Source organism: Paralichthys olivaceus, chromosome 12 (assembly GCF_024713975.1).
Source record: "Paralichthys olivaceus isolate ysfri-2021 chromosome 12, ASM2471397v2, whole genome shotgun sequence".
Taxonomy (NCBI): Eukaryota; Metazoa; Chordata; class Actinopteri; order Pleuronectiformes; family Paralichthyidae; genus Paralichthys; species Paralichthys olivaceus.
In genome coordinates this window covers 4696332-4723706 of record NC_091104.1, presented here as the reverse complement: position 1 = coordinate 4723706, position 27375 = coordinate 4696332, and the positions used below count along the sequence as shown (strand labels likewise).

The following is a 27375-nucleotide window of genomic DNA, read 5'->3' as shown; positions in this document are numbered from 1 at the left end:
AACAGTTCAACTAGTGTACATATGACATAAAGTAAGTAAGGTAAGGTAACAGTGCAAATAAAGAGGTAAGGAATATGTACGTTTACAGATAAATACAGTGTTTAATAAATGTGTGTATTGCACGTTATGGTATGGATATTACACAGTGAGAGGTAGAGAGGGGAGAGTGTTGTTAAATCTATTCAGATCTTCCAAAAGGTGATGCAGAGACATGCAATGATGCAAACTCATCGTGTCGGTGGTCCATTTGTATTTTTTTTTTTTTTTTTAATTTTATTTCATCCTCTCCTCTCCTCTTATCTCAGCCCCGTCAGCTCGCGGGACCCTTTTAGTTTGAAGCGGGCGCCCGCGCCGGAAGTGTGCGGCGGTCGCTCGGCGGTGCTTCAGCTCAGAGTCAAAGCGCAGAGAAGCGTCGGAACATTCGAGAGGCGAGAGGAGACTCACACATCCACCGAGCTGCCACCGCTTCGTCCGGACGTAGGTTCCCTCACGCGTGTCCGCGTCTTTCCCCCGAGAAGCGGTCGCGAGCCGCGCGGGGCTGTAAGGCCGAGGAAACCGCTCGGTCGCGATCAACGCGGCGCGTCGACAGACCTCGGCTAATAGCTGACGTTGCGTTAGCATCGGGGCTCTGGCTATTTCCAGGAGTAGCAAGCCGTTACGACACACGGCCGATGGTCACTGTTGAGCTTTCACCGTCTGACCGCGCGACAAAGTGGCGTCACTCCACTTTGACGACTGTTTACATCAGGTTAATCGTCGGAACTGTGTTTTTTTGTGTGTGTGTGTGTGTGTGGAGGGGGGGGGTGTAATTGGCAACACGTGTAAGGTTAGCATGTTAGCCTCCCGTCGAGCTACGCTGTGTCGCCCAGCTAACGGGACGCGCTGAGGATTGCGTGGTTTCTTCGCCGTCGTGACATTCACGCAGAACGATTAACGTCAGATGATGATGCTAACGTTAGCTTCCGCTGTAATGTGAGTGTCTTCTCCCCCCCCCCTCCCTCTCCCTCCGAAGGTCCCCCCCTCCCTCGAAACCCCGCGAGGACGACCCAGAAGCCCTGCCTCCGTCTCCGAGCCTGGCACCTGCACCGGTTGGACGCTCTCGGGTGTTGGACTGCGCGTCTTCGGGAGCCGCTAAACCACCAAGGAACTCTGCTGCAACCCACACGACACCCGCCGCAGCCATCCAGCTCCGTTCACTGCGTCTCTTGGACGATCAGCGTTGTGTTTATGTCTTTGTTTTGCGAAAACGGTGAGTACCCGGGGCTCCGTCTACGACCAGTGTTTGTAAAGGAGTCGTGATAAACGTGGCGTGTGTCTGTCTTTGCTGTGTGTGCGTGTGCGCGCGTGTTGTTATTGCAGTATGACATGTTTTCTGTGCCCCTGTATCAAAATGGCGTCTCCCATTCCCGTCACTCGTGTGCAGTGGCTGGATGACGCACTCTGCACCAAGCATCCAGCTAAGCTAACTAGCCTCCACCACCACCTCCCACCCCCCCCCCCCCCTGAAATAGCCTCGACCCGTGCTTGCTTCACCTCAGCCCGGGGACTCCCCGGTGCCACTGACGAACCGGCAGTGAGTCACCTCATGCGGAGCCGCCCTGACATCCTCCAGTCCGGGGATCCGCCACCAGAGCCGTCAGTAGAGAGGATGGAGGGTGGGGGGGGGGGGGGGGGGTGTTTGGCAGCTGCTGGGCCTCCTGTTTGTGACCTATTAACAAGAGCAGGCCTTATGTGACTAAAGCCAGAGGCCCGCATGTAAGACAAAAGGCTTTTTTCTGTATTTACATGCCCACAAAAGCTCTGCAATGCGTCCAGTGTGGTGGCCCGGTTTTATTTTTCCTCTTTGGTGTAATCTGCTGAGCTTGCTCCCCCACTGCCGGATCACATCGATATTTGCTGGATTTGCGGTATGTTGGCAGAGCAGAGGCTGGAAACTGGCTCTTGTGCATGTTTGCAAAATCGGTTCTGTCAAGCAGGAGTTGAAGCTCCCACTGGTTTTCAGTTGAGACATATTTGAATGAGGAGCTATGTGGAATCTTTTAAGGTTTTTTTTTTTTTTATTGATGGTAAATCAAAAATACTTTTCCAACAGTTTTTATTATTAACAAGCACAAGATGATGTTGGATAAGCTCCGTTTACTCTCGAGCTTTTGGAAGTTGAAATTTAACATATCAAGTGTTTGCGATTCAAGATGTATCGTCATGAAAATACATGAGGTACACGGAAGGGAACGAAACCAAGTACTGAGGTCCTGGTTAGCAAATACTGGGAAATAAATCAGTAGAGTTTGACACTAAACCATGATAAAATGGTAGTACTTGGTATCGATAAGGAGTATTGTTAAATACAAGTATAGATATTCAAGTATTATTGCACATGAAAGTGACTTGTTTGTGGCATGTTAAAAATATACTTATTGCACATATACGTTAAAAACTTTAGAACGTAAAACCTAATCCGACTACAATTATGCAACACGAACAGTTTCATTGCTCAGGGGCTCGGTCACATACACATGAATGCAACAGTAGCGAACCTTTGCTTCCCGTTCACTTCCAATAAGTGCAAGCGAGGGGAAAATTAAACCCTTGTTTCCAGTGGCGAGGCAAATTTCAGTGTGGATTTGTGTTGAGTTCAACCTCGGTGAACTTTGACCCGTGATATTTGCTTCGTGTATGTGTGACTGTTTCCTAACGCAGCAAAATACCGCAGCTCCAAACTCGTCAATTGTCCCTGTTGGGGCCAGGGACGTCCACACTGTCAGCTGATGCGCTCGACGTGGTGTAAATGGTCAAGAAGGAGTTTCCCTCTGCTTTTAAATCAGTTTGTTTGTTGTCAGGTGCTTCATTAAGTTTGTTGTGTGCTTATTTTTACACAGATTTGTTTTCTAACACTTGAAACGTGTGAAATATTGACTGTCGACCGCTGTAGACATTTTGTTGGCTCGAGTTTGAGTGTAATGACTTAAACATTAATCTAGACACGTGCAGTGTTTCTGTTGTTTGTAAGCAGAGAAACATTTTCAGAGCTCAGGCAACGATGTCTGCGTCGTGATTCGGTACCGAGGGTGTCAGTCATGTTTGAACCGATGCCTGGTTGTCACTGGATTTTGGCACAAACCCCCGACTCTGCAGTGTCCCTCGGTTGTGTCCGACACTCTGGTTCCTCCTGTAAATTCTGGTAACTGGAGAAATGGCTGCAGCCACCCTGGAATCACTTTGCACCACAGGAATCGTTTCATTGTGTTCTCGTGGCCTGCGAGCTGTCAAGATCACAAACCGCTGTCAATGCAAAATAAATAATACAGTGTTGTCTGGGTGGCAGCCACAATACAATGATTAATGTGCCTCAATTGTTTGGTTTATAAACATCGTTGATTTCACAATGAAATCTTTGTCGTTCTCTCCTGATCTTTAATTGTCGCAGCAGCAGTTTGAAACAGTTTGAACCAGGTGGTGGTTAGAAAATGACTTAAACTACTTAATCAGATGTTTAAAATTAATTTGCCAATAACTAATATATATATATAAATGAATGACAATCTGTATTGAAGTGATCTACAACTCACACGAAGATGCTTCTAGATTTTCCTGATTAAATATTGATTGTCTTTTGTCCCTCTCTCCTCTTTCAGAGCTGTTGCGCAGCCGTTGGAACCTGTGTGGTGGAAATCTAGCCTTCAAGCAAGGAGCTTGCGGCCACAGCGGCACAACATTTTTCATGTCAGAGACCGAGCACGCTTGCAGTCGTTTATGTCATCCCCTCTTTTCCAGACAGAAGATCCCGAAAAATCCCCAACCAAGATCCTTTTATCTTACTGATAGTGCTAACATCCAGCCAAAATGTCTGTCAACGTCAACCGCAGCGTGTCAGACCAGTTCTACCGCTACAAGATGCCCCGTCTGATTGCCAAGGTAACTCCTCCCCATCATGGATATTCTACAGTTTCCAGAACGTCCAAGTTGAAATGTTGATACGGATCAAATCAGAGTTGACTGATAACATTTTGTTAAAGAAGTCACTGTGCAGCCTTAACTTGTGTAGAGGGAACGATGTCAGTCAAACCTTGTGTTGTATTTTCCATTCAGGTTGAAGGCAAAGGGAATGGAATTAAGACAGTTATTGTCAACATGGTTGATGTTGCAAAGGCACTGAACAGGCCTCCAACATGTAAGTAACACCTTGTGTGGTGTCTTCTTCTGTTTCAGGTTTAGTTCCAGGACTTAGAAATATATTTATTAAGATAAGAAACGGACATTTGGTTAAACTATGCGTTCTGTGATGTTTATTTCACTGTGACCTCTGATGTCATCTCTGCTCTCTGCCCCCGCAGACCCGACCAAGTTTTTTGGTTGTGAACTCGGCGCTCAGACCCAGTTTGATTCCAAAAACGACCGTTACATCGTCAACGGATCCCACGAGGCGAACAAGTTGCAGGACATGCTTGATGGGTTCATCAGAAAATTTGTGCTGTGCACCGAGTGTGACAACCCTGAAACTGATCTGGTAAATATCGCGTCTGGACGCCGTGCTTGGTCATTTCACACGACCTCGATCCGTCTGATCTGAAGAAACTCCCAAAAATGTCAACTATTTAAATTCATAAAGCAGAGCCGTCGTGGTTTATTTTAGTTTTGACTGTGTCTGTTCCTCTCACAGCATGTCAATCCCAAGAAACAAACCATTGGCACTTCCTGTAAGGCCTGTGGAAACCGCGGCATGCTCGACACCAGACACAAACTCTGCACGTTCATCCTCAAAAACCCACCAGGTGAGAAAGTGTTCCTGCTTCCAATGAAACAAAATGAGCAGTTTCCGCTGAAACTTTTAAAATAAATGCACAGCAGAAAATTATTCTTCCTCCCCATCAACAGAGAGCACCGACAGTGGATCCGCATCTGCAAAGAAAGAGAAAGAGAAGAAGAACCGCAAGAAGGACAAGGAGAACGGCTCCGGCAGCGGAGAGGCTGGGAACCAAGAGAACTTTAACGCTCCTGAGGTCGTGGTGGGTTTCATTCTGAGATACTTGACCAATAAGAAACTAGTACTGGTAACGTCAGGTCCCGTTACACACTCACCTAAACTGCAGAGAAGGAAACTCCCTGGTCACAGTTCAGTGGCCTGGTTGAGAAGCTTATCTTTGTTTAAGTACACAAACAGAGTTGATTATCAGCGTCGCACAGTCTGCTGCCACTTTAGTTATCGGACTCTGTGCATTTCATGAAATCGTTCACATGCTGGTTGACTGTTGGATTCTTCAACAGATCATAAAATTATCATGATCATTATTTATCTCTTAAAACTTAATTTGTTCTGTGGTTGTTTGCTGAGAAATTATGTTAAACATGATAATGACGGCGTCTGTTTGCTCAGGTTTCATGATTCACAACCTGTGGTTTAAAGTTCAGCCTCAGAAACTGTTGCTGAGCAAAGAAACAGTTCAAACGTATTTAAACTGTGGGAAACACTGTCTTTACATTGGCTTCATGGAAACCACCACATTTTAACAACCACAGAAACTTTCAGGTTTTTAAGTGCAGCAAGGTCTAATTTGTTTTTTTATTACATACCTGGTTCACAAGTGCTTTTAGTTTAGTTTCTTTAGCTCTAAATAAATTATATCAGATATAAATCTATCTATGTAAGAAGTTTGTTTTGTACACTATACCTTATTGTCCCCTTTACTTCTTTACTCCTTTACTTTACATACTGGGAGGTTAACAAGGTGGAGCTGCATTCTTTTATAATTCTGTAGCGCTCACGCAACTCACTCTCCTGATCTGACGATGCACACATCTTGTGTTTTAAGCTGAAGTTTCCCCAAACAGAGCAGTTCTATCAGTTCAGATCATAAAAAATCATCAGTTCTTTTACATTGTTTGTGTTTAAGATCCCTCAGTGGAAAACCTCAATGTTTGTCTGTCTGTAATTGTTGCTTGACGTTTCTGTGTCTGCTCGTCAGGACCGAGACGACGACGACGAGGACTGGGCCGAGGAGACTACGGAGGAGGCACAGCGGCGGCGAATGGAGGAGATCAGCGACCACGCCAAGAACCTGACGCTCAGCGAGGACCTGGAGAAACCCCTGGAGGAGAGAGTCAACCTGTTCTACAACTTTGTCAAAGTAAGAATCACAGGCTGCTGATTCAGAATTGTCTTTATTCACTCACATCGTCTGTTTTTTCCTTTTACAAATGTAAAATTTTCATTCCAGATTAATGTTCATAGGTTGGTTCACTGATGGATCAGTGCTTATATCTGTAAAATACCAAATTAATCGTTTCTCTTTACATGTTTAAACTGTGAGAAACAAAAACTAGTATTAAATTCATGAGCGTAAATCAAGAACACAAACTCTAAAATGTTTTCTTTCCTCCTTTAGCAAAAGAAGGAGAGTGGAACCATCGACGGGGCTGATAAGGATATCTTGGCGGAGGCAGAGCGTCTGGATGTGAAGGCCATGGGCCCCCTCATCCTCAGCGAGCTGCTCTTCAACGAGAACATTCGCGATCAGATCAAGAAGTACAAACGCCACTTCCTGCGAGTAAGTCGAACGATGCGCCTCTTAACGTTTCTCTGGATCAGATGTAACATCAGATTTTTCCCCTCATGACACGAGTGGTCGTCTGACTGTCTTCTGTTTCTCCACAGTTCTGCCACAACAACAAGAAGGCCCAGAAGTATCTGTTGGGAGGCTTCGAGTGTGTCGTGAAGCTGCATCAGGTCCAGCTGCTGTCGCGAGTTCCCATCATCCTCAAAGACCTGTACGACGCTGACCTGCTGGAGGAGGACGTCATATTCACCTGGGCAGAGAAGGTGAGCGTGTGTAGACATCTTAATATGAAAAACTGAGTTCAGCATTTTAAAAATCCTGTTAAATGGAAACAAGAACATTTACTTTTAGCGGCGACGAGGCAAAGACCTTTTTTTTTATTTTTTCTTATCAGGTTGTGAACACACGTTGTGAACATTAACTGATACAAGGTTAAAGAAGCAGCAGTGGTATTTATTCAGTTAAATATTAAACTTCATACAGCGGCTAGTGTTTACTCTAATGTGACTTACAGAAAAAGTTGTTTTGAATGTTTAATACTGATTTTTATCAAACAAAGTCAGTTTGGAATCCAGCAAATAAACTGAAGTGGTACAAAGGTATGTGTTAAACTGCATATGATAAAATAAAATAAATAAATAAAAAAATATATATGTATATATGCTACTTCACAGACAACAGATAAATTGGTACATTTTGCATTTTCCTGTCGAAACTGAAGTAAGTGACGATTCCTGCAAACATTTCCTGCAGCTTCCTCAACGTTTGTTGACTTGAACTCAAATCCAGTGTTGGAACAGACTTATCACACACTGACGCATAATCAGGACCAGACTGTGCTGAAGCCAAACTGTATGAAGCAGTGAGTCTGGTTAGAAAAGGCACAGACAGGTTTGATCTGAACAGAGAACACACCACGAAGAACACTTTGGTTTTTTTTATTGTTTACACTGAACATCAGAGAATTTTACTCCGAGCACCAACTGGAGAAAATAACTTTTTCTTTTTTACAGTACAACACTAAATTAAACCAGAGCCTGACTGACGACTGATGTCTTTCTCCACCAGGTCTCTAAGAAATACGTCTCTAAGGAACTTGCCAAAGAGATCCACGCCAAGGCTGCTCCTTTCGTCAAATGGCTGAAGGAGGCAGAGGAGGAGAGTGAGGGCAGCGAAGAAGAGGAGGTGGAAGATGACGAGAACGTGGAGGTGATGGATGTAGATGAGTTGGATGTGTTCCTGTCGTGTTGTGTGAACTCACAACTGCGGCGAGAATCCGTTGTTCCGTGTGAACTTTGTTTTCGTTCAGCAGCTGAGTGCTTTGTGTTTCGTGTCCTCAGGTTGTGTACTCGTCCTCTGCCCGCGAGCTCAAAGTGGAGACAGTGAAGAAAGACACGCCCGAAAAGGAAGAGGACGACCTCGACATCGATGCAATCTGAGACCCTGGCGACGCTGATGCTTCTCTTGTGTTGTGGCTTTGACTCACGATGCCCTGTGCGACCCAAATGGCTGGCCACTCCCTCCTTTACTTACCTGCCTCCCCCCCCTCGTCCCCCGTCCCTCTCCCTCCTCTGCTTTGTGGCATGACTTAACATAGCGCTTTACTTGCTGCACATTAACGCTAATCTAATTTCTGAGATCTATTGAGTTGATGGAATGAAGTCGATTTGGGGATTTTAATCAGGGGTGTTCTGGGATCATTTTGACTGCACATTTTGTTGTTGTGTTTTTTTTTTTTTTTTTTTTGGTCCCTGTATTTTTCCAGTCAATAAAGAATGAATGTTTTGCTATCCAGCACACTTGATCGTTTACTTTGGATTGAAATCGTACATGCAGGTGACCCCAAATTAAATTCTAAAGCTCCTCTATAGTAACATTGATGGACAGAATATTAACGATGACCTGTTTGAGGATTGATTGAAAAATTCACTGGTCCAAGAATCTCGTGTTTATTTGCTTCTTCTGTCATTAAACTGAATATATTTGGATTTTTGCGTGTTTGTCAGACGTAGTGATGGAGTCTGGGAAATTATTACAGGTACGTCCACATTCTCTTTGTTACCAGAGCAACAGCTGTTGACGCTGGAGTCAGTGAGAAACACGATCACAGCCTCGTGTAGTAGATGAATAAAGGAGAAACATCAAGTAGAATGAAACTTAATTTACACTTCAGACAATCCTTCACGTGATCGTCTAGAAATGTAAAATACAACAGGAAGTGGTCTGTTAACCTAAATGATTGAATTGTCCTAAACGTTATATATTTTATTTATTTATTTATTTATGTGTATCTGCTTAAGACAAATATGCATAACAGTTTTATATAGCAACAAAGTACGTCACAATAAACAAGATCTGTGGAACAAATCGTTTTAAGAAATCTGAAAAGATGCTTCTGGATCATATTGTACTCAACATCAGCCCAGACTGAGTTTTTAAATGTAGGATCTGTGAATTATTCCCTGATTAATTCATGGACATGTTGAAACATGTTAAAATTAAAATTAATACTTTTAATCTACAGACATAAACAATATACACAAGCACACATACACATTGGACAGATTGAATAAGTTCAAGTACTAGTTTATATGATGCATTTTAAGTAAATAAACAAGAAGTGAATATAACTACTGCATTTTCCACCATTCATGGAATACCAGAGGGAGATTAGGGCGTGTCTTGGTACGACAGAAACGAAAAATGCAGTAATTAAATACATGTATTCTCTAAGTAACAGGAAGGAAGTTTTTTTTATATCACAACACAAAAGGTCATCAGTCACAGTCATTGTGCTGTGCTCAGTAAAACGTTAATCATTTTTATGAAATTCATGTAAATGAAGAGAAAAGTGGAAAAAAAAATGAGTTGTGTTTATTTTTTCCATCTTCTCTTGATTTTTCTTTTATTCTGGTTTGGATGAATTTAACTAATCTGCCTCAATAAGAAAGTGATTTACTTTAATTTTACTGAAGTGAAAAATCTGAGTAAATGTCAGTAAAGTGTAAAAGTCCGATTTAAAGTTTCTCTGAGGTGATTTGTTGCTGAGCAGAAAGTTTCTCTGAAGTTTCTCTGAAGTTTCTCTGGAGTTTCTCTGGAGTTTCTCTGAAGTTTCTCTGGAGTTTCTCTGGAGTTTCTCTGGAGTTTCTCTGGAGTTGGGAGCTGATGACAGTTCTGATCCAGAGACACTGAGCTCAGCTGCTCTCCTCACTTCCTCACGCTGCCTTCAGGCCCTGTGGGAAATATCCACAACCACGTTTCAGCACGTCCCAGAATCTGAGTCTGATGTTTTCCTCACAGTCTCCATAGTCCTTAATTGTTTCTTTTAGGTTTTTATTCGTTGTACTTTTAAAAAAAATATATATATATATATATTTTGATTATTTTACAGAAAATTTTAAATTTAATGTTGTGATTTAACAATTTGTTTGCTGTAGTTGCCCCAAAGCTTTGGAACTTTTACTGTTGACACTTAGTTCTGAGTGTTGTTCAATTTAAACTGAAGACCTACATGTGTTCTCTGGATTTTCAGTGTCCTTACTTTGTTTTATTTGGATTTTTTAGCCTTTTATTTCTATCTCATCTCATTTCATTTTATTCTTGTACGTCTCTTGATAGTTTTCACTGCTCAGCAGATCTGGTTGGTGACTCTGGTTGTTTTAAATGTTGCTATTTACTCAATAAACATCTGAAGAAGTGACGATTTAATTATTTTATTTAACATGTTTGAAACTTATAAAAACATTCCCGCTCTCCTTCCTGAGCTGATAGAGACGATCAATATCATCTGCTGCCGTAGTTTTTATTGTTTTTTGTCATGTTTCACTTATAATATAACCTGCTATCTACAAATACAGTATTTTACAAATACTCATATGTCACAATTTCATCCCCAGATGTGATGAACATCACTGTCTCACTACCACACTAAAAAAACAATCGTATGTGATGTAAGAAGTAGTGTTGCATGTAAAATTACTGAAATATTGAAATGACAGGGACAGAGTCAATGATTCAAACAAATGGGAATTCCCTGTTGAATGAAACTGAAATTTAAACTAAACGGATTTTTCCTTTTATTAACTTGTCTTAACTAAAGTTTAATGAATCTTATTAAATAATCAAAGGGAAAAAAAGCTGTTTTTGTTGCAACCCTACTTTGTTTGACATTTAACTGTTTTTAAGATGACTGATTTTAACTACCACTGAATCTTAAATACTAAGATTGAATTAATTTCAAGTATTAACAAGTCATATTATCGACTGATCGAGGAACATTTTGATGAGAATACATCTCAGTCACAACCCGACACGTCACTTTGTTCCACATTTTACGACCACTGAATTTTAAAGACTTGTTGATTAATTGAGAAAGAAATGAATGAAAATACACCTCAGTCACAACCCTTCCTTCTCTTTATTACACATCATACTAAAACATTTCACTAATTCTAAACTTTCCAACTGAACTTTAACTTTATTTGACTAATCCGGGAACATTTTTTAATACATTCTTGTCACAACCCTACTTGTCCTCTTGTTCCACACTTCACCACAGCACTCTACGATGTTTAATTTGAGCCCTATCCTCTAATTAACTTGAACTTGTAATATGTTTTGACGTGGACTGAATTTTAATCGACTAATCGAAGGAAACAAATAAAAAAAAAACAACTGCTGTTTGGTGGACAGCTCAGATGTCGGGGGCTGGGAGCGGCCCGTGAACGCATCCTAATCCAGCCCCGCCGCGGAGCCGCCATTTTGGTTCCACCTAACTCAGACAGCTTCACTTCGGGCCACCGGAGATGGAAGAAACCGAACCGACGGCGAGTATCTCAGCCGCCGACACCGTCTGATCCCCGGTAGGAAACATCCAGCGCGGAGCCTCGACGCCATGGCTTCTTTTTAAACCGGTATTTTCGAGGAAGGGGGGGAAAAAAAGCCCGGAGCCATTTTTGGTTGGACGGCGCCCGAGCGTCAGTTTAGTTCACGGACTCGAACCCACCGGACGGACGGACGGACGGACGCTGCCCCGGTTTCGAACACACTTCATGCTCGGTGCGGACACACGCACGGGTCATTTCCCCTCGGTCCGTGTGCTCCGGCACGTCCGCTGCTTCTCCGAAAACCGATCCATGCGGAGGCAGCTCGACCCGCGGAGCGAGGCGCAGAGTCGGGTTTAGTGTCGAGTGTGTGTGTCGGTGGATTTTTTTTTTTTTTGTGGGGGGGGGGAGACGTAAGAACCGGGACCGGAGGAGAAGATGTCAAACAAAACTCCATTACCCACAGTGAACGAGAAGGGGACGGAGACGGTAAGAATAAAGTCCGCTGCCACTTCTCTCTGCCCCGGACACAGCCACACTTCTCTCTCTCTGTTCCTGTTGTTCGTGTTTCTCTCCATCCTCCTTCAGCCTCTCTTTTCTTTTATTCTGGGGTTTTTTTTTTTTTAATTCACCAAGTTCCGAGTGAGAGCAGCTGATCGGAACCGGAAGTCTGGACCTTTAGGCCCGAACACAAAGTGAGCTGCAACACTTCGTCTGGCAGGCAACAGTGGTGCCCGTCCCCGCTGCTCATTGGCTCACCCAGCTGTCACTCAAGGGGTTCCACCGCTCAGCTTCCAAATATGGGCTCATTAGTCCCGCCCCCCCACCCAACAGAATCCTCAGTCTGGAAAAAAAAAAACCCGAACAGAGCTTCCGGTGGGGATTTTCAAAATTAAACTTCGCGGATTTAGAAAAAAACATTTCATCGTTTTTAATGTCTAAAAATAGAAGCGGTGCATTGTGGGAGTCACAGCGACTTGTCTGTTGTTTCTCTAAACCCTTTAAACGAGTGAACGACATGTTCCCCTTCATTAGAGTAGAAATGATGTGCAGGGACAATTAAATGAGATGTGCGTAACTCCTGGTGTTTTAAATAACACATCCTCTACAAGTCCTCCACTCCTCTCATGTTGCTGTCCACTTTATTTTTAAATGAATCAAATGAACAGCACATTTCAGTAAAGCTAAATAGAAATGTCAGTTTGTGTAACGACCAGAGCTGCAAGTGAGACGACAATAATACACTTCTTGATTTCCACATTTCATGAATTTTGATGAACAATCATTTGCAAAACAAAATGGCAGTGTAGTCAACTACCAGTGTGGTGATGACTTAAATAATGTATTACTTCTCTGGCCACACAGCCAAAAAGAATAGCTCTGATGTTCTCAGTGGTGTTAAAATGTGTCTGTAAAACTTAGTTTTAGTAAAGTTAATTCATTTATTGTTTGCGTCATGTTTATTTTCACCAAGTGTTCCCCAAATATTCCAGCTGCTGCTCAGATATCAATATCCCCTATTTTATAGTTTTCCAGCCCAAATGATTAATGAGGCAAATGAGAAAATAATTGGCAAATGACGATTTTGATGATTCAATGATCATCGAATTTCCAAATAATGATCTGGCCGTTAATCAATTCTGTAAGTGTCGTAGCACTTAACTCTCAAATGTTAAATTCAGAGCGAGCTGCTGAAGTGACTTTAAGTGTTGTAACAGTGCTGCAACCAATACTTTCTAAACCTTCACTCTCCAATGAGCCTCGTGCTTCTGTTGAATTCACGTTACTTTAAAAGTCATTTTCCTACCCCTGACCCTAACCCACCTCAATCTCCCCTTTTCTCCTCACATCCTGCTGAACTGCAGCCACGTAACGTGCACATGTGATTTCATCAAAGTCTCATGATTCGTCATGGCAGCAGCAGAGAGTCAGCTGGAGAAGAGACAATGCACAAGTGGAGCGCTGAGGCCGATGAGATGTGGTGAAACTTTATTGATCCATTAGGTGGAAAATGACACATTTCACTTGCTGGAAAAAAAACACAAAAAAAACCAGTTGCCAGTGAAACAAGGAGTTAAAACAAAGAATAAAAGAACAGCCAGTGAATTTAGTGCAGGAACGATTCACTCATTTGTTGTCTTTTGATAATAGAGTCACAACAAAAATATTGAATATCTGTGGTTTCTGGTGAGAGATTGTGTGTCTCATAATAATACATTGAATATATTTAGTGTTTCTGGACTGTGTGGGTCAAACTAAGACACATTTGATAAACTCGCTTGGTGCTTCAGGATGTTGTGATGTGGTATTTGTAACCGTTCTCAACCGACGGTCTTTTTCTTTGACATCTGAGTCCAACAAAGATGAGAGAACATCAGTTTCTTACTAGGTCCCTGAAGTCCAATTGAAAAATAATCCTACACAAGGGCACAGAGGAGCCTTTATGCCTCCAACACTTGAGAAAGCAGCTGACTAAAAGCCCTTATTTTGAAAGGATAGACTCTGGCGTCCGGTTTTGGTGCATCCGCCTGTAATCGGGCTTGACTGGGATCAGTGCACCCCCCCCTCCTCCCGTCTCCCTCTCTGTCTGTCTGTGGTTACCGGTGCTCTTGAGTTGGGGAAATCTGGTGTTGTGGGAATCTCTATGGGCATCATCAGCGGGGCAGAATCTTTTTCCTGTTGAAACATGACGGGCGCCCAGGCAGCCAGGAGACACCGCAGCCTTGTGAGTAGCTGCTGAAAAGGAAATTCTTTTCTTTCAGAAAGTTTTTCATGTGGAAAAATGGAAACGGATTTGTTTATGTGCGTGTTTCTCTGCATCCTGATCTTCCCACAGGTTGTTTGGTTGTTTGTCTTTGGTATTCAACAGTGACCTTATCCCAGCTGATGGTATTTTTATCTCCTGCTATCACTGAAGAAGTCAAATATTCCTTTAGTGACTCAAAGTGTGACTCTGCTGCTTATAAGAGAGTTTAACTAACCTTTTGTGATTTTGTGTTTATTTATACGTCTCCTGATGTCTTTAAAATATCATTATGGACGTTTTTAATGTCTGCAGCGGTAATTAAGTTTACTATGACCTTGTCTTACCTTGGTACGTGATAGTAACGCTATCTGCTGTGATATGTCCATTGCTCTGTGAGACGTCGTATTAGCTTTAGTGTTTGCTCAATATCTTAAAGATTCAATGATGTGACTCTAAAATTGGATTTGTGCTCTGTTGAGAACATACAGTAGATTTGTTATCACGTGGTTTTAAATACAGTTAGGAGAGTAAGAAGTTGAAGCTTTACACTCTTATTGTTAATTGTCCCACTTCATCACTGTCCCTTTCACTGTTGTCAGGGTGAATGGGGTCAGTTTGGGTGGGGACGGGAGGGGTAGAGCCGGGCGGAGCAGAGGGCACCGCCGCTGTTAATGAGACACCAGCGGAGCAGTCGATCTGTCAGATGTTTTATTTAGTTGTTGGGACGCGGGGGTGCTTTTGATCACAGTATCCCAAAAAATCAATCCCTCAATCAGTGGCTCTGTCAGAGCTGTGCAGCATAAAAACACCACGCCACAGTGAAGACGCGGCCCAGAATGCATCAGGTTGTATGTGTGTTTACGGTCTTTGTGAAATATCCTGAGGAGTTAAGTTTCGGGCACATGACTGATTCTCAACCAAACTGGGACATTGGCATTGAGTTCAAATCCCACTCAGCCTCACGGAGGCTGACAAAGCTGGTTGGTAAACAGGATTTTCCAGTGTTGTGTGTGTGTGTGAGTAGCAGTGTTGGGCCACCTCTGCTAGTATTTGCAATACACACTGACGTCATGTTGGGCTACACCTAACCCACCTTTTTACTATCAATTCATCTTCAATTTATTTTCTAAATGACTGAAAAAACTGAATATTCTAAAGCCAAAACTGATTTCTGGATTTCTTGTTTGTCTAGACTGTGATTGTAGAATTAATCATAAAAACCGTGTAGACAAATAAGGTCTAATGTCCTTCAGGGAAAAGGAAGCAGAGATTGTGTTTCTCAACGCAAATGACAGATATTTAATGAGTGTTCATGGTGTTTAAAGTGTCATCTGCTAATTACACAGATGATGAGACATAATAAATTAAGATCGGGGTTGTTTGGGAGCTCCATTAAATGATTTTCCCAGAGTGAATCAGAGCAGTGGCGTCTACACTGCAGCATCAGAACCCTTTTATAACTTGTATTTGTTACTGTACGCTCTGCTGCGCATCAAACCACGGGATTAAACACTGACAGTCACGTAAGCTTCAATTTAATTATCTTTTCAATGCAAGTTAAAAATGTATATATCATTCGTGAACAGAATTTGAAACAGAAAATAAAACAAATGACAGAAAATAACTGGTGACAAACATTGAAAGTTTTGCTCAGCTTGTGTGTTGACCCTCTATTGCAAGTATGGCAGCTGCAAAGTTGTTGCTTTAAACAGAACAAGAAAATGAGGATGACATGAGGCAACCAGAATGGCACTCAGTCGAGCACATACCTCCGCCAAGGCCAAACTGTCTCCTTAAATTCAATCAAGCTACAATGCACACACTCGTAGTTATCAGTCCCCTGAATGAGCCTGATTTGTTTAATCAAGTTCATTATTCACTGGGACATCGGTGAAAATGTAAAAAAAAAAAAAAAGGTTACTAAAGGTTTTGTGGAAATCTGCTGATCCTGTCGTTCTGTGAAAACTAAACTTCCTTGGCGGACGTAAGAATGTTTGTCACATTTCTTCAATTCAGTCGACAATTGCTTGAACGTGACCCTCATCAGTGTGTTGAAGCCAAAAACCAGCCGAGTTGTAACTATGGACTCCGGTTGGGAAAATTTAGATCTGATCAAAAATCAACAGGGATGTTTTGTGACAGGAAGTGTTTTAGAGCTGAGACAACAAGTCACGGAACTAATAGTCTTTGTATTTAGGATCCTGGGAACGTGTGATGGACACTTTCCCCCTATTTTCTGACATTTCATAGATCAAATGATTCGACTGTTAAGTGATTCTCACATTAATGACGATGGATGACTTTAACGTGACGTATTCCCCTGATGTTGAGGCTGTGATGGTTGAAATCGTAAAAACTGCCAGTTAACACTTCATCGTTCGTGGCAGGTGGAAGATAAAACGTACTTTCGTCCTCTGGATGCAGAACTATAAATATCATGAGTGGAGCAGCAGGTCACCATGAGTCATCCCACATGTGACACACGTAGATGTTTCCCAGCATGTACGATTCCTAGAGTCTAAAATAATGTGTCTTTTTCCACAGCACACGTCTCACAGTAATGGGCGTCAGGAGGTCGGCACGCGCTCGAGCCGCACCGGCGTGCGATCGCGCAGCTCGGAGGAGCCGCAGCAGCCCCACGTCGGCAACTACCGGCTGCTCAAAACCATCGGCAAGGGCAACTTCGCCAAGGTCAAACTGGCCCGACACATCCTCACCGGCAGAGAGGTGAGAGGCGCTTTAGAGTTTTTATAGAAGGAAGTCAAGTTTAAGGTTTTCAAATGACTTTTCACTGGTTTGGAAATACTTAAATTAGATTCTCACCCATAAAATATTGATAATATTTGAACTTTACACTCTGAAAACAATAAAACTTAAAGAGCTTTGTACTTCAACTGCTGAGATGTGCACTCAGCAGCCATTTTATTGGGTTGCACCCACACAATCCATTAAATCTACTTTTATTAAGTTTATAATATGTATTAGAAATGTTAATGTTTTCATGTTTGAGGTCAAAGTTGAACGGGGCTGTATATTCAGAGTTCCTAATATTATATTTTGCCCCCTCCAGCAACAACACCACCATTTTGTGCAACCTAAATAATAAACACATATATTCATTTACAAATAAAAAGAGTGAATCAACATCGACCGCCACGTGGTAAATGTTTCTTCTGTTCTTGGGTAAAACCAACCGTCACAAATGTTTGTGATCATTTGCATATTGAGCAGGAAGTGAGATCCGATCACAAGTCGTCACAGGAGAAGCATCCAGGAAGCGTTTTAATACCGTGTGAACTGAGAGCTGACGGATGTTAATGCCACGCCTGAACGGGGCCGTGGTGACACCACCTCTGAGTCGTTACGTTAACACCACTGCAGCAGTTTCATTGGGAGAATCACACTCACGGACCCGTATTCAGTTTTTAAAACAAAGCTCAGACCAGCACCCGGGGCTGGAAATTAAACATCAATGCTTCTTTTGTGGCGACCAAAATGTGTCCGCAGCGCATCACATCAAAAACTGCTCCCTAATGTCGTCTGCTTGTTCTGCGATCAGACGCTTCCTAATCTAATTCAGAGGTTTGCCATTTTTAGACCTATTCTATCAAGGCTGAGGTTTTTGTCATTCTTCTTCAGTAAGACTTGTGTCACATTTAACAACTTTGACGTATTTCAAAAGGATTTTTAAAAGTAAGAATTGTTAAAAAAAAAAGTGTTCAGGACTAAAATGAGTAAAATATTAAAACAAACACCCTCATGTATCAGCAGACTCGTGGCTCTAAACCTTGTTGGCAGTAATGGATGTTTTCTGGGTCTGCCGCTGCCGCTGCCGAGCATTTGATCCGTTTATAATTGATGAACAGAAAGAGTTAGCGTCTTCTGAGCACAGCGTACGACAGCGGTGCTCTTTTCCCCTCGATTCCCTCTTGATTCTGTCTTTAATTATTCCTCAGTTGCCTTTTGCCTTACTTCATCTTTAAGGGGGATGTTGAAACTGTCTCAGATCGTCTCGAAAAGCTTTAAATTGAGATGTGTCCAGTGTTTTCTTTTTGAAAACAATATATTCTCAGTTCTGCCTTGGCTCCTTAATGTCAGTTTCTGTTCCTTAGCTGCCTGATGTCAGTTCCACCTTTTTCAGCAGCTTCTTCGCTGCTCTGTCTATTTAGCTCCGTTTCAATGTTTTTTTTTTTTCTCTTCACAGGTGGCAATTAAGATAATAGACAAGACGCAGCTGAACCCAAACAGCCTTCAGAAGGTAATTTACCCCCCTTCTCTCTCTTCGTTTATTCTCTCACGCTGTGGCAGAATTCATTTACTAATTCATGACGCACGACAGATTGAGTATTAATTGTGTAAATGGGAAGCAGGGCATGCTGGGATGGAGTATGTGTTCTCCATATAGCTTCCTGGGGTGAATTAAGAGCTTTTATTATTTCAGTGCGATGCTTTTGCAGCAGAGGATATGAGATTCAGCTCCGCACAGTGTCCCACTTAGGTTTTGCATGAAGCTTTTGGACCGTAAGTCTCATGTAAGGAGATTGTGTCTGTGTTCAGTCTTTTCTGTTCAGCCAATTTAGGAAAAGAAGAACTAACGCGAGGGTTTTAGCCAATTTAAAAAAAGGTGTTTTAAGGTTCAGATTTGTCCCCAGGGAGGCTTTTCTGCTGGAAGTGGTAATTAATGTTGTTTCTGTGAACATCTGTTAGTCTTCAAGAGAAACTGAATGTGATATGTGTTTCTTTCTTCTTCCCCTTCATCCACCTTTTTCCAGCTCCTGCTGTTCGGTTGTCACGCAACTGGGAGTGACAGTTTGGTTTTCTTTGTTAAATCCCCCAAATCAGGAAGCAGGGTTTTCTTTTAAAATGCTAATTTCTCAGGCTGCCTGAGAGTGAATGTTCCAGTTTCACTTTCCAGTTTGAAGTCAGAGTTGAGAATGAGCTGCCCATAATGCCTTTCTTTTAATGCATACACTCATTAGCAAGGGAGATGTGGTTGTGTGGTTGTTTTGATTTGTGCCGCTGTACATTTTGGCTCCGTCACTCGGCGTGGAAGTCATTTCAGGGAAGTCAGGCCGATATCGACTTGGCTGCCGCAGCTCCGGCGGCTTTTTCTGCTTGTCAGATAGATAAGAGGGGACAGGGCAGAGCTCGGCGGCTGCTGTGGCTGGTGGTGTGGCGGCGATGGCGTTGGGTGTTGATGTTCAGCTGGCCCCCGCCACCCGGCTCCTCTCTCCCTCGGCCCTCTCAGCGGTCGGCTAGTGGTTTTCCATCAGTTTTTCCAAAGCTCCATTGATTCTGGCCTTTGTATCTCAGAGGCCCGGGCCCTTTGGCATTGACTGTGACACTACACTGACAAAAAACACTGAGTCATGACAGCGCCGTTCACGCAAACACAAAGCGTGAGGCTTTTGTCGGCCGTGCTTGTTGTTTTTAGGTTAGTGCTTTGTTAAAGTCAAGGAAAAAAAATCTGTCTTTATTCGTCATGTTATTTTTCCTGTCGTTCCAAAGATTCCCTTTGTTGGTTATTTTGAGGAATTGGAACAGGCTTGAAAAAAGAAACTACAATACGTCTCAGTACTTTTTCTTGATTGACACATTAAATGTTCACATTCCCGTCACGTGTTTCTATTTAAAGGCTGCCTTTCCGTTTTCTCTCTTTCTCTCCTGGTCGGCGAGACGGAGATTCAGAATTGAAGGAAATCCTGACATGGATTTGATTTGTGGCTTTTTTTTTTTTTTTTTACAGGCATCTAGCCTGGTTCCTAATCTTTGTTAATTTCTACAAGGTCACTGATGTTAAAGGAATACTTTCATTTATTTTTAGAAACGTATTCATTTGCTTTCATGCCGAGTTCTGAGTTCACTCTGATATCATCATGGTCAATACGAAGCTAAGGCCAGCTGCCAATTAGCTTAGCTAAGCATAACATCTGGAAACAGGGGGAAAGTTTATTTTTAGGCTTAAGAAAGTTGCTGGTCCTGGATAACAAAGTAAGTCCCCTCGAGACCACAGCATTTTGTTGTACAGAGTGAACATATAACATGACACATGGTTCTGGGTTTTCCAAACCTGTGGAAATCAGGAAATACCTGAACTTAAATTGCATGAAACTATTTTCGAGATAAACAGTTTTTCTTATCTGAGGGCGTCCTGAAGATGACCTGACCTGAATAGAAGGAGGAGGTAGAGGAGGGGGAGGAGGATGGTGATGAAAGAACCACAACAAAGTCACAGAAAGTAAAACTCTTACCTCTGCTGATATCAATCTGTTTTTAAAGATTTACAACACAGCACCATCAGAAACCAAATGCATAGTGATGCTGTGGAAGTTAGAGAATACTGTGGCAGTGTTGTTCTGGTCTCTTCTTGGATATGTAGTCAAAAGGATGAATAGAAAATAGCAAATGTCTCCTTGTGCTATTTAAAGACCTCGGTTGATTAGTGTCGAACATCACCGGCTCATGATTTGGATGTTGTGTTCAGGTTCAGACGAGTTTTAAAGGATTGTTTTCCTTTTTAGATTTGTCCTCTGAGTCTGCTCTGTAGAAGCAGCCAACCTGCACCGGAGCCGGCACCGTTGTGTCCTGACCTGTTATGTAACGGGAGGAATTGGCGAGAGGCTGATAGCGGGGGATATCGTCTCTGAAGCCTAAATGTTTATTTTCAGCCTCTGTTCTTAATAGTTCGGAGGAGCTGAGTCGACGCTCACATCTGTCACCGGCTCCTGGCGAACTCTCATCTCCCGCTCCGTCCCTCCCTCTCCCGCTCCGTCCCTCCCTCTCTGTCCTCATTCAGCCTGCGCAGCTTCCTTGTTGTCGTCCAGGTCGAGGGTCAGAGAGGGAGTGTGACACCTGGAGTTCTTGATTAAATGTAAACACTGTCGGTCGGACGGTTGAACCTCTGTCCCCTGCACAGAGGTTTTTCTTTTCATTAAGTGGTTGAGGAGCAGTTACTAAAGCCTTTGACGTCATTTATAGTACGAGGGGTTTCACGGTGTGGAACATTTCTCACCGGGTAATAAACTCACGACGACACTGGACATCTTACAATAATAAAATAAAGTGTGCTTATTATTTGCTGAGCTCAAACTTTGATCTTTAATGTTGGATTTCTCTGCAGGCGTCTTCACTGTTGTGGTTTTCAATGTGTTCAGTGTTTCCTCTTATTTACACAGAATGTGGCAGCTGCCATAGTCTAATGCATCCTGCTACACCTTCATATAGAGACACACCGATAGTATCTCTGTTAAAGTGTGCCAACATGTATATTTATATTTTACAGAACAAACACTACAAAGGTCAGAAAGTCATTTAAAGAAATTCTTATCCCAATATCCCTGAACATTTTTATTTCTGCTTAAAAACATCAATCAGTTTTCAGAATTATCTGATGATTGTTTTTCTCAATAAGGGTTTTGCTTTCTTTCCTTGTGACTATTTTTACCTTTTCAAAATCTTTCTTTTATTGAACTTCTCATGACTCGGACACAAAACAACAAGTTAAACAAAAGGCAGAAAACATTTGGGTTCTACTCGGCTACTAAACCGGCAAGAGAAAAGTTTGAGTTTGGTTCTTTTCTTTGCACCTGCAGCGTCTAATCTTTCTCTTCATTTGTGAGCTCATAACTTCTAATGGCTGAGAAAAACCCCATTTTCTTTAAAGTGCCCAAACCTTGTTGTGATTGGAGCCGTGAATTTGAACCACAGATTGTTTTCCCTCTGGTTCAACTGTTAGTCCAGATGAGAACAATAACATATAACTTGCTTTGAAACTTGTGCTGAGGGTAAAACTGCAGCCGGGATATTTTTCTCTGAACTGAAAAAAACTCTGGTGTCAATTACGGCTCAAAAAAAAACATGTTACAGGGGCCGTAATCTGATTAGTTGTGACTCAACTCGAAGCCTCTAACCTGGTGGGATGAAACCAAAAAACATCAAGTAAATGAGCCCACGGGTTTTTGTTTACAAGCCTCACATCACTTGTAATTGAGGTCATGTTAACCTAAACAGGAACTCGCAGCAGGGGAGAGTTTTCCTCGAAGATGTGCACTCCCAGAAACCCAACTGTAGGTGTGATCTCACCCCCAGCACCGCGTGTCACTCCACCTGAAGGTGCCGTGTTATTGATCACGAGGCAGATTGTGTAATCGGGACAGCTGTGCATCACGGCGGTGGTATGACTGGATCCCCAGCAGGTTTATGTCCACGACGTAATGGTTGTATCATGTAGTGAATCATCTCTCTCGCTGTTTCCCCACTATTTCTGTTTACTGCATAACATACCTGACAAAGTATTCCCATATACTTGTTTGTGTTGGAAAGCTCGTATCTGCTATGTAGGGCAGAACACACTGTGCCAAAAAAAAGAAAGAGGCAGTCGTTGAGTTTTTTTTAAAAGAGACATTCGTATGCTCGTCTCTGACCGACAGACGGACGGTCCCGATCACATTTGTCCCGCGGCTCAGCTGTCGTTCGTCTGTAGGTTCGACAGTTTGTGTCTTTGAGCAGCAGGGACGGTGTTTCCTGTGTCCACACGATAAACCTGCTCTGATTTATCCCACCGTGCTCTGAGAACTCAGGAGAGGATTTTCAGTATAATGATGGACGGAGCAGAATCACAGGCGGAGAGCAGGAGACCTCAGGCTCACTCCTCCTCCTCCTCCTTCTCGTTAACAGCCAGACTCGTCCTGGCTCAGTTTGTTAACATGGCTTCCAACCCGGTCGGCTCCATCCCGAAGGCCTCGCTGACCTGAGTTCATAATTAACCCTTCACTTGTCTCTGAAACAGGAAATAAATTAGATTTATTATCTCATTATCAACTGACCGCCGGCGTTCCTCTGAGAATTCGATTGTTTAAGCTACGAATGTGGAATCATGTGATTTCCAGTGACACAGACAGAGGTGGAGCTGTTTTCTAGACAAGCACACGTTAAGTGTTCAATTTTATTCTTAGATCAACAAATATCTTGGACACACATCATCAACAGGTAACTTACAGAGACACGCATGGGTGAAATAAAACGACCTTCCCCGAGGTAAAAATATAAAATGTATATCTTAAAACAATGAAATTAAATAAAATAGACAAATATATATGATCTTTTTTAAAATTTCAACACTTGACCATTTATCTAGCTTTACTTCGAGTTACTAGTTTACTACATTTCCCAGAATTCTTTGAAAAGCTTTCAGAGTCTGATCGTTTGCTCGTGACATTTGGTCCGTGTTGTTTTTAGAAAATTACCGTGGAGCGTGTGAGACTGTTAGGATGAAACATCTGCACTGCTGTGGACGCATTACACAAGTTACAGACCCGCTCCGGAGTGCAGGAGGGACACTGTGAAACATGAGTGGGCCTGAAACGACATGCCTCTCCCCTCTGTCGAGCAGAGATGTGTAACTGTGTGCTGGTGCAGCTCAGCGAGCAGCACGACTCTGAATGTGAAAACATCACCTGCTGTTTGTCACCATCTGTGTGACTGTCAGGGAGACAGCGGGACGGGAGGCTCTGTCAGTGGATCTACAGGTCTGAGGAGCCGTGGGTGCGATTCTGCCATCAAACTTTTGTTTACTGTCACTCAGGCTCCCGGGTTCGATTAACCGAGGTTGTTTATTTCAAGAAATTAAGTTTATGATTCATCAGCTCGCAAAATTAACACAAATAATCTAATGTCCCAAAGATGTTTCAGTCACACTTTGTAAGACATTTTTGGTTTTCATTACTATAAAGATTCAACCACCTTTTAATAATGTTTCCTTGTTTAACGATGCTTTTAAAACATGTCTTTAAAAGCAGATAATAAATTAAGACACGATTTTTGCCTCTGATTATCTGAATACAGCAGAAACAGACTCTGCTGTCGGGTCGTGTGTTTTCTGGCAGCCCAGCTCGACGATTTGTTCGTCAGTCATCTAACCAGTACACTGACTGCTCCCGCCTCATGAAGTATTGATGCCTTTTTATATTTTCATGGAAGGGAAGAGGGTGAGGTGTAGTTAACAGCGGATCAATAATAAATAGCACTCAGATCTTTTTATGCCTCGTACAGCGGAAGACTAAAAAGCATTTTTGGCCGTTACAAATCTGCTTGTCTGGTCACTCTGATTGCTGACGGGGGGGCAGAGCGTGTGGCGACTGAGTGTGTTATTATTAGCGTTAGGTGGGAAGATGTGACGCTGCATGTTTCACTTGATTCAGATCCTCTGCTCCATCCTGTTGGTGGGGAGTCGGGGGTTGCACGAGCATCTCTCAGGCTGGTTTAAACCGACGCTGTGCTTCGGGGACTCCTGTTGTCGCGACGACGTGGCAGCGGAGCACATTTTCTTGATTAATGATTTGACATCGGCGAGCACAAGGACCAGTGTTCTGTGAACACATGATCTGTTGTCTAAGAATAGGAGAAGAACTGCAATGTCGACAGGGAAACCTGATCATGTGTCTCATTGTCTTTAAGATACGAGAGCAGGACGGAAAATCTGATATTAAACCACTGTCAAACTATTGCATAAAACACACTATTGATTTACCTGCTCTTCTGTTTCTTAAATATTAAAATGTTGAAACGATTCTTAATTATCGAATCTTGAAACCTGCAGAATTATAAAAGTCTGTTTTCTGTGTTTTTTGTTTCAGCTCTTCAGAGAAGTTAGAATAATGAAGATCTTGAATCATCCGAATATAGGTGAGTGAGAACACAAGAGTTCAGTCTCTGCTTGACATGCAGGGCTGTGACCTTTGACCTTTCCGTCAGTGGACGGTCACATGAAACACCAACAAGCTGCCAGCCACGAGTTCATCTGTATATTTAAAGCGTCCCCGTGCCGTTGCCCCCTACGATCTGTCCCTGAAACACGCTCGACATTTTCTGAAATGCATGTGATGTTGAATTAATAATAGAATAGAATGTCCCAGATTATTTATTACTTAATAAATAAATTGTAAGGAAATGTCCAAACGAGAACTTTAGAGGATGATGAAAGTGTTAAGAGTTTTAAAACCACATTTAAATCCTCTAGGTCCAGATTTTTATTTGGATCCACACCAGATCTCACATACACACAGAAAGCAGTTCCTTAAATATGCCTGTTTTTTTTTTTTTCATCAAGATCCATGAATTATTTCTGGGAAACCGTTGACAATGTCAAAAAAACGTTGAAGGAGAAAAACCTTGTAGGTGGATGTAAAGAATCCAAACAATATCATCTCCACGAAGGGAGGAAGATAGTTTTATTTGTGAACACAAGTTTTATCCTGGCGTACCCAGTAAATAAATCACATACAGGACGTTGGTAGCAGATCTGGATTCCTCCCTAATTACTTTTAATTTCCTTTGCTCATATGTTTTCTCCTGAAGAAATGTGATTATAATTACCAGGATGATGTTAAGCTCTTCCCAGCTCATACACACTCTCACATACTCCGTCTTTGTCTTCCTTCCCACCTTGTCTATATTTAGCAGTGCAGCCCTCTGCCGATCATCACACAATCTTTTATATCTTCGAGCTGTACTCACTGCGGTTGAAAAAAAAAAAATGTTTTGGAGAGTACAGTAAATATTGAACGCTGCTCGGCTCGATGCTGCGCTCGGATGATCACGACATCCGCACAGATCCACGTGACTTCACTTTTCTCCTCTGATTCTCTGGTTGTGTCTGTTTGGAAACATTTTTCTCGTGTTCATGAATTCATTGCTGCCTCTGTCTGAATCTCTCCCGTCTTTAGACATAATTGAATCTATAATTTCCCCCCTCTCCTCTCTTCCTGTTTGTCCCTCTTACAGTCAAGCTTTTTGAGGTGATTGAGACGGAGAGGACGCTCTACCTGGTGATGGAATACGCCAGCGGAGGTGAGACGGAAACAAAAGTCACCTTTTGTTTGTGTTACTGAAAAACAGTATGACAAACCAGTTGACTGTAAATGAAGCTGTGAACACTGTATGCACAGTGCACGCAGCTCCCAGGGTCCAGGTATAATTTATTAACACCAAATGTGATAAATGTGTGTGTTAATAATTTAGAGACGTCGGTAGCGGTGTGTATACTGGTTCTACTTCCTCCTTAAAGGAACAATCTGAAGTTTTTTTATTTAAGGAAATCTATACATTTAAATACATGTTGAGTCCTTAAGTTGAACATGAAAGCAGCATATTCAGTAAAGTGTAAAGTTTAATTGTAGAAGTCCATTATTTCAATAACAATTTAAAAAAAAAAACAGCGTATCAAACGAACACAAAGTAAACTTCACAAACTGTACGTGTCCTAATACCTTCTGATTAGTGTTGGTGTGTTTATCGTTGAGTGAGGAGGATACCGGGTATGACCCTGGATAAAACGTAGCAGAAACACGACAATATGTCGTCTGTGAGCGCTACGGCTTCTTATTTAATGCAGTGTCACACACCCAGGGCCTCAAAAGGCCCATTTCAGCTTTGATTTCCTGGAAAGGTCCAATTCTGAGCCAAGTGGAGATGAAACCACTTTGAGGAGGAGGAGGAGGAGGAGGAGGAGCAAATCACATTACCACCGAGATGGGAACGATGATCATCTAATTACATCAGATTCAAAAAGTTTCGTTTGTGGGATTTAGTCACATCTAGCAGTGATGGTGCAGATTGAATACTGTCATGCACACGAGGGTATCAGGGTATTGCTGTAACGTGTACCATGTGACCTCGTGTTTAAATGATTCCAATACAAGTCCCGCTGAGACTCAAAGTATCTTCCACTTGCCAATCTTCTCCTCCTTCCTGGTTTTGATCCCTAATCTCACCTCCATGTTCAGCACACTATGTTTTCCTGCAGCTTGTAAAGTGTTATCGGGCACATTCTGTCTTTGGCAGTTGAGTCAGAGACCGGTGATGAATTGTTGCTTTTCCGAAGCCGTGAAGTACAGAAACGCTCTGACCGCCTCTGCAGGTCAGCCCCGGGAGAGTGGGAGGGTTTTCGAGGATTCAGGGAAAGCGGGGGAGGCGTCTTTGTGGTATTCTTTTCTTTTTTTTTTTTTTTTGCGTGTTCTTTTTTTGTCAGCATTAATATGGATGCACGTACACACACACACACACACACACACACAAACCACTCGAGTTCAATTAGCACATGAGCGAGCGTGGCCACGTTTTGCCTGGAAGTGTTGAAGTGTGGGCCGCAGAGAGAGAGTCTGCTGCTGGAGCACACGGCAGCAGCTTTGTGCCTCCAGGAGACGCTCAGTGTGGAAGAAGCAGCTCCGCACTCGGCTCAGTATGGTCAAGAAAC

General features: G+C 42.6%; 2 protein-coding genes across 36 annotated transcripts in view; both read left to right on the top strand.

The window, feature by feature from the left end:
- The first annotated feature begins 325 nt into the window (after positions 1 to 325).
- Positions 326 to 8542, top strand: eif5 (eukaryotic translation initiation factor 5). Of its 4 annotated transcripts, none has more exons than XM_020104783.2 (12): positions 326 to 477; positions 1013 to 1249; positions 3636 to 3915; positions 4090 to 4171; positions 4335 to 4507; positions 4661 to 4772; positions 4876 to 5006; positions 5964 to 6125; positions 6384 to 6545; positions 6653 to 6817; positions 7623 to 7763; positions 7895 to 8542. In XM_020104783.2, exons 3-12 carry the CDS (start codon positions 3844 to 3846, stop codon positions 7991 to 7993), a joined length of 1299 nt encoding a protein of 432 aa, XP_019960342.1. In that variant the 5' UTR covers positions 326 to 477; positions 1013 to 1249; positions 3636 to 3843; the 3' UTR covers positions 7994 to 8542. The 4 variants fall into 4 exon arrangements, with proteins under 4 accessions (XP_019960342.1, XP_019960341.1, XP_069391637.1 ...); XM_020104782.2 differs by having other exon boundaries at positions 4849 to 5006; XM_069535536.1 differs by having other exon boundaries at positions 357 to 748; positions 4849 to 5006.
- Positions 8543 to 11282: 2740 nt separating this feature from the next.
- Positions 11283 to 27375, top strand: part of mark3a (MAP/microtubule affinity-regulating kinase 3a) — a 36748-nt gene continuing 20655 nt past the window's right edge. For 29 of the 32 annotated variants that reach the window (XR_011244698.1, XR_011244697.1, XM_020104774.2 and 26 more), the window contains exons 1-5: positions 11283 to 11866; positions 16668 to 16850; positions 18328 to 18381; positions 24758 to 24806; positions 25905 to 25970. Coding sequence is in view for 30 of the 32 variants with exons in the window: in XM_020104774.2 (XP_019960333.1) it covers positions 11816 to 11866; positions 16668 to 16850; positions 18328 to 18381; positions 24758 to 24806; positions 25905 to 25970 (403 nt within the window). In the remaining 2 variants the exon portion in view is untranslated. Of the gene's footprint in view, positions 11867 to 13754; positions 14103 to 16667; positions 16851 to 18327; positions 18382 to 24757; positions 24807 to 25904; positions 25971 to 27375 lie in introns of those variants that run through there. The other 3 variants (XM_069535527.1, XM_069535524.1, XM_069535518.1) reach the window with 1 other exon arrangement.